General features: G+C 34.3%; 2 protein-coding genes across 2 annotated transcripts; both read right to left on the reverse strand.

Moving 5' to 3' along the window:
- Positions 1-6294: 6294 nt before the first annotated feature.
- On the reverse strand, positions 6295-7367 carry LOC126728411 (26S proteasome regulatory subunit 8 homolog A-like). Its single transcript, XM_050434235.1, has 3 exons — positions 7341-7367; positions 6907-7131; positions 6295-6435 (listed from the first exon to the last, which is right to left on the reverse strand). Exons 1-3 carry the CDS (start codon positions 7365-7367, stop codon positions 6295-6297), a joined length of 393 nt encoding a protein of 130 aa, XP_050290192.1.
- Positions 7368-8529: 1162 nt separating this feature from the next.
- On the reverse strand, positions 8530-12456 carry LOC126726436 (ABC transporter F family member 5-like). The gene is made up of 8 exons (XM_050431700.1): positions 12328-12456; positions 11328-11468; positions 11045-11224; positions 10690-10845; positions 9714-9815; positions 9480-9608; positions 8946-9050; positions 8530-8830 (listed from the first exon to the last, which is right to left on the reverse strand). Exons 2-8 carry the CDS (start codon positions 11409-11411, stop codon positions 8735-8737), a joined length of 852 nt encoding a protein of 283 aa, XP_050287657.1. The 5' UTR covers positions 11412-11468; positions 12328-12456; the 3' UTR covers positions 8530-8734.
- Between the last annotated feature and the right edge of the window lie 4985 nt (positions 12457-17441).

The raw sequence follows: 17441 nt of genomic DNA on the forward strand, positions 1-17441 counted from the left end.
AAACACGCGCGCATTGAACTCGAGTCTTTGAGACTCGGTTTAACTTTGAAACTGAGTCTTAGAGACTTGAGTTTCAAAGCACTGCCTTGTCCTGTCTGGTCATGTCAAAAGCAAGCTGTCGTAGGCTGGGTTTACTCAAATTGAACTCGAGTCTTAGAGACTCGAGTTTCAAAGCACTATTCCCCCTGCCCTGCTCATGTCTGGTTGTCTGGTCATGTCAAGCAAGCTGTCTTTGCTGTGCTCTGTGCTAGTCTATATTAGCTGAATACGTTGTGCTCTGTGCTAGTCTATTAAGCTTGTGCTCTGTGCTAGTCAACAGTCTTTGTTGCTTCGTACACTATTAATTGAGTACGTTGCTGAAGGACATGTGAATATAATTTGTCTGTTTTGAGACATATTCAAAAAATATGTTAAACTAGCACAAGCACCAAAAACTTCTCTCAGACTATGTTGAACCAATTTTGTCTGTTTAGGAACGTACTCAATGAATATTAGACTAACAATAAAAAACTCTCACACTACTCTCAGATGCAGAGAATATTTTGACTAAACACAACTCTCACACCTTCAACAACTTGAATCACAAAGCCTCAACAACTCTCACACCTTCAGCAACTTCAATCACAGAACCTCTCTTAAGAACTTTCACAGAGACTCAAACTCTCATACATATTTAGCAGCAAAACATTGCTCCTCTCACTCTCATACAATCTCAGCAGTACATTTGCACATCATTATGTCAAGTAAGGGTCTCCTCACTCTCTAATTAGTTGTTTAGTGTATATAGCTGCTTTAAAAAGTGTTGCTTGCATTGTTTTAGTGTATATGCCATTTCCTAATAAAATATTTGTTTGTATTAGGCAAATATATTTGTTTCCTGATAAGATATTTGTTTGTATTAAAATATGTATATTTGTTTCCTTATAAAAAATACGTATATATATTTATATTTATATTTATATTTATACAACTATATAATTAAATATTTATATATACATATTTTTATTTATATATTTATAAAACTATATAATTAAATAATTAAATATTTATATAAATATATTTATATTTTTATATTTATATTTATACAACTATATATATAAATACTTATATAAATATATTTATATAAATATATAAATATTTAATTATATAGTTGTATAAATAGGCTAAATATAAATATATTTATATAAATATTTAATTATATAGTTGTATAAATAGGCTAAATATATAAATATATTTATATTTATATATTAAATTAGATGATATGTCTAATTTGATTGATCATGATTATATTCACATTAGTGTTTTTTTTTTCTTTTTTTGTCTGATGAACCCTGCTCTATGTTATTTCATCAATAGTAGTGTAATAGGGTATGGCATTAATTTAAAATTACTTGAATGATGTTGTTACATAATTGCACTCATTCATTTGCACATCCTCATGACTTTTTTTCTTTTATTGATATTTTTATTTATATTTTTGTTAGAGCTGAGTTTCAATTTTGTAATGGGGGTGAGTTTTGTCTTCAGTTTTTTTATTTGTTTGAGTATGAAATTATAATGATTGAGTGTGTTTGTATGTGATGTGGGGTGAGTATATGCAATTGTTACACTTTTAGAAGTTGTGATTCTTGTACTTTGAGTAGATAGAAAAGGTTTTGTAATTAATGTTAAATCAAAGAGATCAAATATGTCACTAACATAAATTTACTTGGCTCTCTAATAGGTTCACAATCTTTGAAGAATATTGACATAAATGTATACTTCGGTGGACCCCTTTACAATCCTGAAGGGATTGACGGATTTCCATTTAGAGGGGAGGGTATCAAATGCTACTACATGATGTTACATCGTAAGTTGAAGACGTTGACTGATTTGAAGAGGAAAATAATGGACGAATTGAAATTGAACCCTGCTTGGTATGACATCAAGATTATTTATCGTTACCCACAAGAAGTTCTTCATGAACGGATAAATTATGGGTATATGGCGATTAAAGAAGATAAACATGTAAAGATGATATTTAATAGGATCCAGAAAATGTCCCAAGTAAATGCTGCTGAGTTGTATGTAAGTTTGGAGGCGAGTGTAGACAACAGTACTGAGGTGATGCAAGAAACATCTACGGCTTTACAATTTACAACCCTAGATAATGGATGCACTACAATGGGAGGGTATGCAATGGGAGGTTATACGCTCCCATCTTAAGATTATGTTGCAAATACTGGTGAAACCCTCTACTCTCAAGAGACACATTTAGAGGAGGAAGACGAAGACGAAGACGAAGATCATGCTGCGAATGATAACATAAATAATGATGATATGGATCAGTACGAAGAGAGGATTGAGCAAGGTGACTTTGAGAACGATGTGGATGAGCATGAAGTCGTTCCTAATTTTGAAGAGGAAAATATGGAGTTCCATGATGAAGGTGATGCAGATGATGATGATATTGGTGTCCAGCATGATACAGATACGACCATTGGCTACAGACCTCCTGCGGACTCATTCTACGCAAATACTTGGGAATCCTTCACGTCTTTAGATACCATTTCTTTGTACTTGGCAAGATGGGTTTTGTAAAGGGTTGACTTTTGCAAATAAAGCTACGGTGAAGCGTGCATTGATAATATACGTAGCAAAGGATAATAGAAATTTCTCCATCCAAAGGTCGAGCACAACTCAATTGTGCGCCGTATGCGTTGACGACAACTACAAGTGGTACGTTGGGGCATACATGAAGCCTAAATTCAATGGTCTGTGGATGGTCACGTCTTATATGGGTCCACACAGTTGTATACCCTTTGGGTTGCGAAGAGACGGTAGAATGATGGATTCTAATTTTGTTGCATCAGAAATTGTGGGAAGATTGCGAAAAAAGCACACTGCTACTATTGATGAGCTTTGGGAGATCATACGTACTAAGTATGATCATGAGCTTTCTTACTATAAAGTATGAGACGCAAAACAAAAGGCAATTGCTAAGATTTTTGGGGATTGGGAGGAGTCTTACCAAAGGTTGCGAAAGTTGTTGTTGGCATACTTAGATCAGGATTCGGGTACCCAGTATAGCTATCACACCATACCTAAGCCATTAGAAGGTACTACGTTACTGTGCTATGTATATTGGGCATTCGCTCCATGCATTGCTGCATTCCAGTATTGCAGGCCAGTGATCAGTATTGATGGAACTCATTTATATGGTAAATACAAAGGGGTATTGATGATTGCAATGGCAACCGATGGTAATCAAAAGGTTTTGCCTATCGCCTTTGCTGTTGTGGATAAGGAGTCAGGGGCTAGTTGGGGGTGGTTTTTAGAGTATCTCAGGACTTCGATAGAGCGTGTTATTGAAAACAAGGACACTTGCATTATTTCTGACCGACATAAAGGTATCAAATGCGCCATTCGAGAGTGGCCTAGAGGGCAAGACGGAAGAGAACGGGTATATCATCGATATTGCCTTCGACATGTTGCTAGCAACTTCAACACACACTTTGATAACCCGACTCTAAAGGCATTGGCCTTGAAAGCTGGATATGTGACTCATGATGCTAAATTTGTGTCCATAATGCAAACCATTAAGGAGGCCGAGATTAATTTACTGAGGGGTGTAGACCCTACTGATCTCCGGATTATACGTTATATGCCATACACATATCTAATGAGTGAGGATGTAGACAAATGGACCCAGTCACATGATGGTGGAAGACGTTACGGGGCAATGACAACCAATATCTCTGAGTGCTTTAATGGGGTTCTTAAAGGTGCCCGCGGTTTGCCATTGCTGCAATGGTTGAGTTCACTTTTTTTAAATTTGTTACATATTTCCACGATCGACATAAACAAATTACTTCTGATCTCTCTCGAGGTAAGGTGTGGAGTGATTATGCAATGGAGATCTATAACAAAAATTAGCAGAAAATTGCAGGACACACTCTGAGGAATTATAATTATGCAGAGGGTATATATCAAGTGGTTACCCCGTATAACGACCATAGAGCTAGAGGGGGAAATCACAGTCATGATGTGCGCATATTTGATAGAACATGTGGTTGTGGAAAGTGGCAAAACTTGAAGATCCCTTGTTCACATGCAATTAAAGTTCTTAAAGGTCTGCATCTCGATGCGCCCAGCTATATTGACCCATGTTACAGTCTGAACAACGCCATTCTCACATATTCACATAATTTTGTGGTGCCAAAGTCAGAGTCATTATGGACAGACGTTCGCGGACCACGGTGGGTGCCTGACCCACAATTGTTGCGGGCCAAAGGTCGTCCTACGATGTCAAGAATAAGGAATGAAATGGATGGGGTACGGCGAGAACGGGGAAGCCGGAGGGAAGATCCGGAGTTGAGGGAGATTCAATCGAGGCAACGATGTAGAGTGTGTCATCAAGAGGGGCATAACCGTAGATGCTGTCCCAATTCCCATGGGGCTTCGACAAGTGGTAGTGCTACGAACTAGGCAAGTGCCGTCACTGTTTTTATATAATATACTCAGAATGTCATTTGGTTTTTGTTCTTTGCATTTGGAAACTAATAACCGTATTTCATGTTTGTCAGGCAAGCGGAGACTTGATTTTCGTAAGTGACATTGTACGTGGGACTTGTCGTTATCTTCTATATGGACAAGCTAGGTGATTATGTAGAGTATGTTGTATCAGTATGGACAAGTGTTAGGTGACTATGTATAATATGTTATATCCGCTAGGCGAATATGTAGACTATGTTGTATTAACTTAGTTGTTATTTTGTTTATTGTTGTAAATTACGGATAATTGAACTATTTGCTATCCATTTTACTCGTTACATTAGTTGCGTGATGCAGCTCTTTCCTATAATACAAACAATGATATTACTTTGGCAAGTTCAACCACAAGGCCCTTCTAGTATTGAACTGCCATTGTGTGCTAAGACTTTTGTCCAACAATAATTTTATTGAATAGTTACTGTTTTAATCTGGTTGTAGAACTTTAATGTATGCTCCCTTCGCCTATCATATGCTGGTATGTAGTTGTTTGATGTGTTCTGGACCCTGGAAAATTTGCTGCAGGGGAGAAAACTAATTCTGGTCCATGCACCTGCGGCAAAAAAAAAAAAAAAAAAAAAAAAAAAATCCCAGTAGAACTCGAGTATCTTATACTCGATTTCCATAAATAGAAATCGAGTCTTAGAGACTCGATTTCTATTTATGGAAACCGAGTATAAAATACTCGAGTTCTACTGGGATTTTTTTTTTCCTTTTTTTTTTACCCCAATTTGAGAACTAAAAAACGTAATTCAATGTACCTGCAGCCAAAAAAGAAAAAAAAAAATTCCCAGTGGAACTCGAGTATCTTATACTCGGTTTCCATAAATGGAAATCGAGTCTTAGAGACTCGATTTTTATTTATGGAAATCGAGTCTCTAAGACTCGATTTCTATAAATAGAAACCGAGTCTTACAGACTCGATTTCCATTTATGGTAACCCAATACTGGGATTTTTTTTTTCAATTTTTTTTTATTATCCCATTTGAGAACTAATTTCAGGTAATTTTTTACTAAACCACCAACATCGAAGAGTAAATACCTTGTAAATCCAAAAATATAACTGAAATGAACAAAATAAAATTATACAATCTGGTTTTTTAGTTTTCAACTGCCAACATCTAAGTAACCCAACCCTGTAAATCCAAAAAAAAAAAGAAAAAAAAAAGAAAAAGAAAAGAAAATCAACATCTCATGTCTTCACAATCCAACAATACACAAAAAGCACACATTCAGTATAATTTCATATCACATTGTAATGCACAAACTATAAGCAAGAAAATTGAGTGGAATATTAAAAGTTCAAACTTGTTCTTTTAATTTTATTTTGAATATAATTGAAGTTCTAACTCTAATTAGCTCATTTACAACCACTACATGGTAGGATTGATCTCTGAGTGCTATGTCTCATGCCCAGAAAATTAAGCCACATGTGCTTCTCCACTAAGCACAGTTTTTTAATTATCATTCTGGTCGTCTAACCAATAGATTGATAAAAGATTGACAGTCATTGTCTACGGACATTCTTGTCAGATACTTGAAGTAAAACACATATTACATAAAAATGTATCACAAAAGAATATTTAACAAAATAAACAGAAGATGCCAGTGGTATTTAAAAAACTTCAACAAAGTGTAGGCACCCCCATGTGGCTTTTATATCCATACAAAGAACAGAGCTGTTGGCTGTGTGTGAAGAACAAAGCCACGGATCAATTATATTCAGGGTGGTGGAGTGAAACAAAACATTAACATGGAGACACACTACTTCCATAGCTTCCGCAATGACATGTTTTTCTCAGTCTCCTTCTTCATTACCTTTGCCACTACCATCTCAAAATCTTCTTGTGTTACATCAACCCTCCTCTCCCTCAGAGCAAACATCCCAGATTCTGTGCACACAACCTGCAGCAAAAAAAAAAAAAGGAAAAAAATCTGTGACAATATGATTATGCACAGAGAAAACACACAATCTTTCACTTCTGAAGACTTTAATAGCCCAGTGCAATAGGTCGTTATGGAATTAACAAGACTATACTTATCATTCTATCCAAATCCATCCAAAAGAGTTGAGATTGTTTAAATTGAATAAAATACTGGCAATCTTTACAAGAATGAAGCCTATTTTGACATGCTTGCCAAATACTTACAATAAGAGATGAATTTGTTTAAATAGTTGAGGTCACAATAAAGAAAAGTACCAAAAACTAAACAACCCAAGCTGCATAATGAAAACACACACGATACCTTTATTTTATTTGATGCTTCAAATCCATCCAGCTGGTTGAGAAGCTCCAGCATAGTCCGCTGCACTTCACTGTCACCATTGCCACTACCAGTTTAAATGCAAAAAGTAAAAGGGTACACGAGGCAAACCTCCTTTATCTCTTTAATTTGCTGGTCAAGACCGCCAATCATGTCATATGTGGAATCTGGAACCTTTTCAACTTTCATGAGGTTGACCAATGGATCAACTTTGCTTGGCAAGATTAAATGAAGCACATAATTGTCATTACAGAGAGCAACTCTTGTTGATGGAGTTATCTTGGTGATATCTATATTTTTATCAATGTCAACAACATATTTCCGTTCAAGATGAACCTGGGAAACAAGATGAAACATTAGATAAAAATGTATTCAAACTGTTATCAAACCATCTCTTATTAACAAAAAGGCACTCCTAAGGCACTCCTTGTGCATGTAATAGTCTATTCCCTTGCTAAAATATCATTACTTTTCAAAAAAAAGAAATAGTTAAGGCACAGCTGCAAATTTACAATTGAGTGCATTCATATAGGAATATTACTTACCTTAACTAAAATGTTATTCTTCCCCATTACTTTGACAAATAGTGTGTATATATATAACTTTAAAATGGCATCAATTTTAATATAAATGTGCTAATTTCGACTTTCAACATTTAAATCAAGTTAATTTTATTCTTAGAAATTGGTTTTAAAAGTGTATGAACAAAATTGATACAACTAATAGTTGGGGAAATTGATTTGAAAGTCGAGGGACAAAATTGATACTATTAAATGTGGGGAAAAGTTAACGATGCTCTAAAAGTATAGGTTTAGGAACTATTTTTAAAAGCATTTGATAAAAAAAAATTAACTAACTTTTTGTCCTTAAAAATGATTTGGTAACAAATAATCTAAGGGCATCTGTTAACAAGACCCAACTAAAACTAAAACTGTGACAAATTTATAAAAACCAAAAAATTGTAGTTTGGCCATTTTATTATTTATTTATTTTTTTTGGAGGGTGGCCATTTTATTAAAGTTACTAAAAAAATTCACACCTAATGATGACATTGGCTTGATTTTGAAAGTTAAGTGATTAAATTGATACAAATAGTATTTCTAAAAAAAAAATTATTGATACAATTATACAAATAGTAGTTGAGTGTTAAATTAAATTTAGCCCAAATAGTTTGAAACCAAGTTAGTAATTTAACATTCCATTTATTTTATTTGTTTACAAATCTTTTTTTCTTTTTTTGGGTAAAGAATCTACAAATCTAGTTCAAAGTTTGCATCTGTCGTTGCCAATGGTTGCAAGTTTCAGAACAGCAACAACAACCATCTTTGATGCAACCACTATCACATACAAAATTTTAAGATTCATTCCAAGAAGGTTCGTGGTAGGCACCCCAACTTTCAATGTACTTAGTCTAACACAATAATAGCTGTGTCAGCCAAAAAATAATAATAATAATTAACAACCAAAGCAGTACTAGCTAGCTACCGGTGGCTTTTACGTCATTCTGGGAGGCTACCATGTCATACTTGAATGTATTTTCTGAATTTAGGCTTCATTTATTTAGCACACTTCATACATTCAAGAACTCTGTTGGATTTATGGTAAAATGATATCTAGAACCAGGTTTTCAAAAGGGGGTATAATCAAACAGTCCCTGAACTCCTGCCTTCATGTTTTCCTTACATTATATGGCTTTCGAAAGCATAAATGCATGTTGTCGGGGTTCTGCAATCATTAGTAAAGGAGAACAAATTGCTAGAACAAGATTTTCAATTACAGCCTTAATTTCAAGTAATACCTGTAATTCTATTTAAATTATATACATGAGGACAACTACCTGGCTCACAACAGGCCACCTCATCTCCTAGGCTTTTTTACAAGTAAAAAAAAATAATTGAAACATTGGAGGAATCTTCAATGAAGAATATGGGTGAATCAATCAATTCCACCTCTTAGAATTCTTCGTTCCTTTTGATTTTTGTTTTGCCTGCTGAAATGCTTGCCTTTTCTGCTTCTTCAGGGCTTCCTTCTCGGCCTATTAGAGGAACAAAATCTAAATTTGGGCTCAGATTGCTACAGCATAAGCTTATGAAGCTATATCATTTCCTTTCCTGTTTCATAATGCTGGTAATAATAACAACAATGCTTACCTTAGACATCTTGGATTTGGCTTTAATTTTAGGAGCCTTCTCCTCAAGCTCGGCCTCACGTTCTAGCTCCCTCATCCTCACATCAAGATTTTTCTCAAGATAATACTGTAATATATACACAAGGTCATAAAGTACTAATAAATTTAGCAATTGGATAATTGCACTGCATGGAGGACAACGTCCAGACTCCCACTAAGCTATGCACATGGGATATGATAATTTTATTTTTTTTTCATTTATAGTTGCATAATGGGCTTAACAATGTCAATAAATGTATCTCATGATATGATCACAAATTAGGCCTCAATGGGCACTTAAAACTTTTGTATGCTTGGTTTGATATGAAATGTAGGCACTAGGCACTGCTAAGCCTGATAGTCTGAAATTTGGTGTACCAGTGGTCATCACAGCAAATGTGAAGTGCCATAAAATCATGACTAGGTTCTCAGGCTCAGATTTATTTTCCTCAAAAAGCTTGTAAATCTTAAATTATGCTGTTCTTTTAAGAGAGAAGAGAGGAGGAGGTGGGCTTACATTGTAGTCTCCTGCATAATCTTGTAAATTGCAGTCTTTAACTTCCACCACTCTATTAACTATCTGCTTTATAAAGTATCTGTCATGAGAAACTGTGATAACGGTTCCCTGGTACTCATTTATTGCCTCCTGATAAATCATCAAATGATTAAAGTAATCATGAGGTTTTGCACCACTACATTCATTAAAGATTACAGTGCTAAACCAGAGATTAACTGAAAACATAAACCAAACCTCTAGCATCTCTTTTGAAGGTATATCCAAGTGATTAGTTGGTTCATCCAAAACTAGTAGACTGGACGGTTTCAACATGAACTTACAAAAAGCAAGACGCGCCTAACAAAACAGGAAGAAACAATCAGATATGTCTCATTAAAAGGAAAATGTACAACATAAATGTAATGAAACAAAGACATGGTAAGAAAATAAGCCTGTTCAACCGAAAACAAGTAATGGAAATATATTTAACAGACAAGCATACATATTTACACAGGCACAAGTGCAACCCTATGCCAGGAAAAAAATTACACATGTAGATCACTAGATGCATTGAAATAGATCCAGTTTAAGTCATACATCTAACTTCCAAATGATACATAAAATCCACAAAATATTTGTGTCTTCCACCCTTCCTAGAATCTCCTTGGGTCCAACTAAAACTCAACAAATAATCTGAATTAGACAAAGGGGTGGAAAAGAAACACCAAAAACCATGCTGAAAAATCAGAACACTGGAATTAAGAATGACATAGACAAAATCATCTAATGGTTTGTAGTTGTATATTTTGTCTATCATCTCAGCAGTTTTCATTCAGGAATCCTTGACTTTGTCCAAAAATCCTCAAACTATCACCGGAAATGAGATCCACCAGATTGTGCTGCAATTTCTTATTTCCATTAAACTACAATAGTACTCTTTAACATTATGAAATATATACAAGAGACTAGGAAATTCATGCTGTTGATAATTTCTGCTTTCCATTAAAGTACAATACTACTCTAGTGTATATACAAGAGACTAAGAAAATTATAAATTAATTTTCCAGTTAAAGTTTTTTTGTTTTTTTTTTTTTTTTTTTTTTGATAGGTAAATTTTCCAGTTAAAGATCTGAAGCACAAAACAGAACTTGTTATGTAACACATAAATGCCAGATATATGTCCACTAGGAGAGAATACAAAATCGCATAAGGGCATACAGTTTTAGCTTACCTTCTCACCACCACTCAAAAGAGAAACCTTTCTATCAACCATATCAGCTTTAAAATTACAACGCCCAAGGAGTCCCTTTATGTCATCACTTCTCCAGTCCTCTGCAGCTTCTACTATTGTCTCAAGCACTGTTTTATTCAAATCAAGTGCCTCAGCCTAAAATAGATGCGGGTCAGTGTCAGTCAGCACAAGCAAAAAATTAGCAAAACATACAAACTGCCAATTATATAAAAATATATATGAAGTACATGTATATGTTTGTAAAACCATTGGAGCTTAGAATTAAGCATGAAAAAGTAGAAACACCATGATCATTAGATAAATGGGAGATACAACATTGTAGACACTAACACACCTGATTTTGCTCAAAATAGTTTGGCAGGACATTATGCTCCCCAAGCAAAACTTCACCCCCTCTTGGCTTCTCTAAATCCATTATCAATTTCGGCAAAGTGCTCTTTCCACATCCATTTCGGCCAATTATGGCGAGTTTTTCTCCCCTTTCAATTGTAAGATTTGCCTTGTTGAAGAGCACCTGACACACAACTCATCAATTTCATAAAACATAAAAAATCAGAAATAGATAATTCAATGTTTCTAGAACCCTCTTCCTAGTTTGATTAAGTATATCAATTCACCTTATCTCCAAAGCCAAAGTCCAAGTTATTAATTGTTACAACAGATCTTCCACTTCTTCCATGCTCAGGGAACCTTATTTTCATTTGTTTCCGTTGAAATGGCTTCTCTACTAATTCCTCTTCTTGAAGTCTCTCCAGCTTCTGTTGTCACCCAAAAGCAATCAGAGAGAGTTAGGAAGGAATTACAGCAGCCAAAAAATAGCATGAATGATCCAGGCTCCTGGATTAGCTGTAATTCTTCCCTAAGCATTCTCACTGTCAATTTTTTAGATAACGTCATTGACCAAATCCTAACCAAAACTCAAGAAAGTAAAAAATATATATCTAGAAACATAAAATAAAATTACTGCAATTGATTAGATGCAATATTTGTGTGTTATGCAATCAACTTTAAATAAATCCATCAATCTTAATGACTAGCCACCCATCCTAATTCCTAAATGAAGAGAATAATAAAAAAAGAAATGAAAAATAAGTTAGTGTTTAGCATCCCATGACAACCATATCCACCCATTACAATGCCATGACATTTGAGCCAAAACATTGATTAAATGACATCCTGATAACTAAATAGAAGTTGCAGACTCGCCATAAAGCACTTAACTTTCTGATATAGGAATTTTTTTACTCTATGTAAAAAAAAAGGGTGTGATAAATTTACAAGTAATATAATTACATTGGGAAATCAAAGTGACTCAAGTAGCGCATGACGCTTCATGACAACTGTAATACAATGAATAAAGTCGAAAATCATACAAAGTGAAACCCAATAGAGCTAACTTTAATGCTAAAAAACTCTGCACAGTGACACAACAACTTACTACAAGAGCCTTAGCTGAATCTCCTTCAGTTAAAATCAAGGTACATTTATCAGCCACCCACATAAAAAGCCTACAAAAATTTTGAAGCTACGGCTGTATAAATATAAATTGAGTTTGTTTTTCTGATAAAAATCTCGTTATGCTAATTCAAGGTTGCAATATTTGGGAAACAAGCATACCTTTTTATTCAATTAAGGTTTCAAAACCTTCATTCAGATTAGCTCCATCATTAGTGCAGCTACTTGAACGTGAGAGGTAGGGTCCAAGGAAACTGATGAAAAGGCTGATGAGGTTCTAAAGTTGGATATTCTGGATTGTTGGACTCCACAAAATCATTACCGATGGTCTAAACCCAACATGTTTAACACTCAGATTCAGTCCATCCGTAGTGATTTTCTGGCGTCCAACAATCCAAAATATCCTACTTTAGAACCTCATCAGCCTTTTCATCAGTTTCCTTGGACCCTACCTCTCACGTTCAAGTAGCTGCACTAATATCCACTGCATGTGATTGAATCCCCACCTACAAAGAGTCATACAGTAGTCTGTGAGATATATACATAATTACTTCCCTAGCTAAGATCATATACCAAGAGCTCAGGCAACTAAAGGGTACAAACCATCAGAGGATAGGATGGCCCCATAACATGTGACTGTTCAGTAGGACGTGGGGGAAAATAAGCAGCATCTCTTTGAATTCCATCTTTACAAGAGTCCTGCAAATCAGATTGTTTAAGAATGAATAGATACAAGTCAACAGTTTGAAAGATATTTGAAGAGAATGCACAAACCTCTAATCTCTAAAGCCCAAATACTGATCAGCAGAGAATGCACATATACATAGGGAATTTTTTTTTTTTTTTTTTGAAAAGAAGAATTGGTTAACTATTTCACATTCTACCGTAGATATCCTAAAAATTCTATAAAAGCATGAAAGCATGATATGGTGGATGGAGGGGAGGCACATGAAATCAAAAGAGAATATGTCCATCTTTGGCACTTGGCAGGCCCCCAAACTATGGAGCAAGCTCATTATAGATAAGTGGACCACTAACAAACGAGTGGATTTTTTCATCCTCTAGTACTTTTTTTTTTTTTTTTTTTGGTTGATCATCTCATCCTATGGTACTTTGATAAAGACATTTCCTTCCCCTCACTAATGGACAAAAACCTAATTAGGTTACTCATCTTTATTGGTTGGAAAGGACATTGTGCATTAAAGGGTCCCTTTCTTCAGTACTTATTTGATACATTTTGCCACCCCTTTGAAACTGCCTGTCTTACAATTACAGGAATGTCATAGGAAAACACCAAAGCCTTCCTCCCCTCCCTCTCCCCCACCTAACCCCCCCCCCCCCCAAAAAAAGGGCTTTCCATTTAATTTCTACAACCCATCATCAAGCCTATGGTTTATTGGCCAAATAACTTAGACCAACTCAGAATGTAGATATTACAAAGGATATAGGAAATAAAGACAACTACACAACAGTCATTTATCTTAATATGCGCGTAGTTGCTTGGTAGGATGAAATATCTATTCGAGGGCACTTCTTTGACGTTACTTTCACTTTAGCTTCTACGGCCATTAACCTACATACATGTTGCATTATTTATTAATTTATAGTTGATTTAATTATTTCTATAGAATTCAGGCAAGCCATGTCCATGCAGGGAATCATTAAAGGACCTGCTTCTTGCATTTTATAAGATTAAACTTAGAGAGTGGATTTAGTTAATAGATAACATACAATTATATATAGAGTAGTGCTCATGCAACAACACCAAGGATAAGCTTACAAACTTACAATGAAATAAGTGCTTTACTAATGTATCAGTAGGCATATATTCTGCAACAAGTAACCTCTCATCACCGTCACAGCAACAACCAAGTAAATTTACCAGTCTATGGTTCCGAAGCTGACCAACAGCCCTAGCTTCTTCCTGAAGTAGTAAAAGCTCAAAGTTAAATGGGTACTTGGCAAGTTGTATGCTCTAACCCCAAGAGAACAGTATGGTGTTAAATGGGTGCTTGGCAAGTTGTTAATGTGCTGTATGAAAATTAAGAAGCAATAAAAGTCTTTGTAAATTAAGCGTTGTTTAAGTTGTAAGTGATCTACTTCTTGTAAGAGGCTGTCACCCTGTTTCCCTTGTAGTTTAATTTCTTAAGCTATGAGAGCCAAAATATAATGGACTATCAATTAGTATTTGAAATGGTCAATGTTTCTCTTCTAGTTTAATTTCTTAAGCTATGAGAGTCGAAATATAATGGACTATCAATTTAGTATTTGACAAATGGCCAAAGTATGGTTTATGGTTTATGGTTTTAACTCTTAAGAGGTTACTACTAGGCTTGCCTGCAGCAGTGCAAGGGTGACCTATGATCAATGAGACTAATTACAAGCACTTGGCCAGGACTGGGGACTGGTAGAAAATGAATACACCAGAGAGCTAAATCATTCCTTGGTTGTTCAATCAGAATCTTGAATGTGACTTATAGGAGGTTCAAAATTTTCAAATTAAAATTTGAAAGTTTAGAACTATTACAAATTTTACTAATTTCAAATTGAACCTTACACTTTTATAATCATCTATATATATATAAAAGCAGAAGCTGAGAGAAAATGAGTTCCTAGAATTAAGGAGATAATGACAAATAGGAAAAGTCCCTACCTAAAATTCAGACATGTGTAACTTTAAAAAGTGATACATTATATTGTTTTTAAAAAATTAACACCGTTTGGCTGTAATTGTTTATATTAAAATCTTTGCCACGTTTGCAATTAAAAAATATAAATTAAATAACCGGTTAAAAAAAAAACACAACTAAAATAAAATAAACAAATAAAAAACGTTGCAATTAAAAAAACCCTACCGATTCCTTTTCATAAGAACGCTTAACATTTTCTCTCTCTAAACCAAAAAAACAAGCGATACTGCGATACAAAGAAAGGGAAGGAGGTAAAAAAAAAATCTTGCGCTCAAACGTTCGCCCCAGAGGTATTCAGATACGGAGTTAGGGATCGGCAGTTAGGGTCGCCGCCCATATGTTCTTTTTTAGTTTTACAAAGTTCGGCTTTTGTTGGGAGATTCATTTGGGAATTATTTATGATTTAGGTTTTTTGGTTAGGAGTAGTTTTGTTTAATTTATGTAAATAGACGGCTTAGCTTTGGTTGAATCTCTTACCCTATTGTCTTCTTTAGGGTTGCTGTCAATTTAGGGATTTGAGATACGGAGATAGAGATCGGCGCAATTCTATGGTCAACATAATCGGAACTAGACCGACGAAAGGTACAAATCAATCCTCTGAGTTCGAATTTGAATTGAAATTCGAATGTTCATTCGCTTTCTTTAGATGCTTTGTTCATTCGAATGTTCGTTCTCTTTCTTATGGCATGGACAAGAATGGCAGAACCCTAGAATTCTGAATTGTATTCTTTCATTATTTACTGCCTTCTTTGAAATGTAAATTTAGAAATAATACTAAACAAAAGTGCACCTTTACCCAAGGTCAGCATTTTCTTACTTGATGTGCACCTATACTTCAGATTAAAAGTATATGATTCATAAAGTATTTCATGTTCACATAAATTTTCATATGTGCATGCATTCACCCTTTGGTGTTAGTTCTTGAGTTTTTATTGAAAATTTTGCTGCGCAACCCAATGAAGAGATAAAAAGAAGGTAGTGGGCTGAATTTATATTGATTTTCTATTCACATAATAGGTTTTACTTTCTTTGCTAACAGAAGTTATATTTATTATATATGTCCATTGAGGGTTGATTTTCTTAATAGGTTGTAGCTTCCTTTTAAGACTGTTAAATACTGTTTTGCTGCATTACTCAATCAAGGTTTAAAGTTTGGCTGCCTTTTTCCCTAATTTCCTTTTTTTTTCCCCAATTTCTTGAGTTTTGTTTTGTTTAATTTTCTTGAACTGATTATGTTTTGTTTAGTTTTCCAGTTTATTTAAAGTCTTTAACTTCTCATTTCTAACGACTTATGCTACAAAGGGTCCTCTCACTAATAAGACCATTTATAATACTTCAATAAGAGTTTCTAAATTAATTTGAAAGCTCAAGTTCTGTTTTCATTTTTACATAAGTGCCTGCAAGTACAGAGTGACATGATTCCTGCATAATTTTGTTTAAGAACTATTGTTCGATAAATCTGTGTGCTGGGATTGATATATGTGATATATTAATTCAAGTTTCGGATACTGTGGCCTGCCATATATATAATTTTAGATGGGTACAAACTTGATTCGTAAAACCTATGGTTATAGATGCACACCGCCAATAAATTGGGGGGTAATTTTGCAATCATTATAGAGTGCATACTAAATCAATATTGGATAGTGTCTTTTGCTTTTTTGTTAGATTTCTGATTCAATATCTTGGTTTCTCTATTTGTGTTTGGCTTTTGATGTTTGTCATGTTTTATTCGTTGTTGTTTTTTTGTAGTGTGTGGATTTTTGCTGCCTAGAATGTTACTTTTATGTTGATGAAATATCTTAAAGTGCATATTGGGTTTTCACTATTGGATACTTTGTTGCACTTATTATTGCAAGGCTAAATGGAGTCTTCCTTGATTGCATATAGAAACATAGACGATTTTGAAAGGATTCGAAATGGCCTTTTTTTTTTTTTTTTTTGGGCTTTGGAACTGTAACTATTGTGTTGTCTGTTTCGACTATACTCTATATTAGAGTCACTTATTGTTGAAATTTTTATTTGACTATGTTTTGGAGGTATTATGGTATTCTATTATTTTTGAAATTATAGGTAGTTCTTTTGACAACAAGGTAGTTCTCTGATCATATTATAGGCAGGGAATGGTTGCAACAATAATGTATGATGTGTGTTTGATAAAATGTCTCAAAAATTTACACTGCACATTGTCTCATAAAAATCTGTATTGTAGTACACTATTTTATAAAATCTGCATTGTTTTGAATAACTTTTTGCATTGTTTTTAAATAACTTTTTGTAAACCAATTTTTTGTTTCGCATGTTGGTATCTGTTGTTTCATATTTTGCAGTAGAGTGAAAAGAAATCAAGTTAATACTTCTATGTCATTTAAGGTTTTGAACATTGGAAGTTGTAATTTTGTTGTTTATTGCGTTCTCATATTTTATTATCTTCTTTCATGTCCTGTTTAAAGTTAATCACGTTGAAGAAGAAGTGTCTTTGTTGTTGTCTAGGCTCTATTTATCTTTAAAAAAACACATACTCTTTTTTAAGTTGTTGTCCTTTTTTGTTGGTATCTGCATTAGTTAATTGCCTTTGGTTGTTTT

This window comes from Quercus robur, chromosome 5, assembly GCF_932294415.1.
Source record: "Quercus robur chromosome 5, dhQueRobu3.1, whole genome shotgun sequence".
In the NCBI taxonomy this organism is placed as follows: Eukaryota; Viridiplantae; Streptophyta; class Magnoliopsida; order Fagales; family Fagaceae; genus Quercus; species Quercus robur.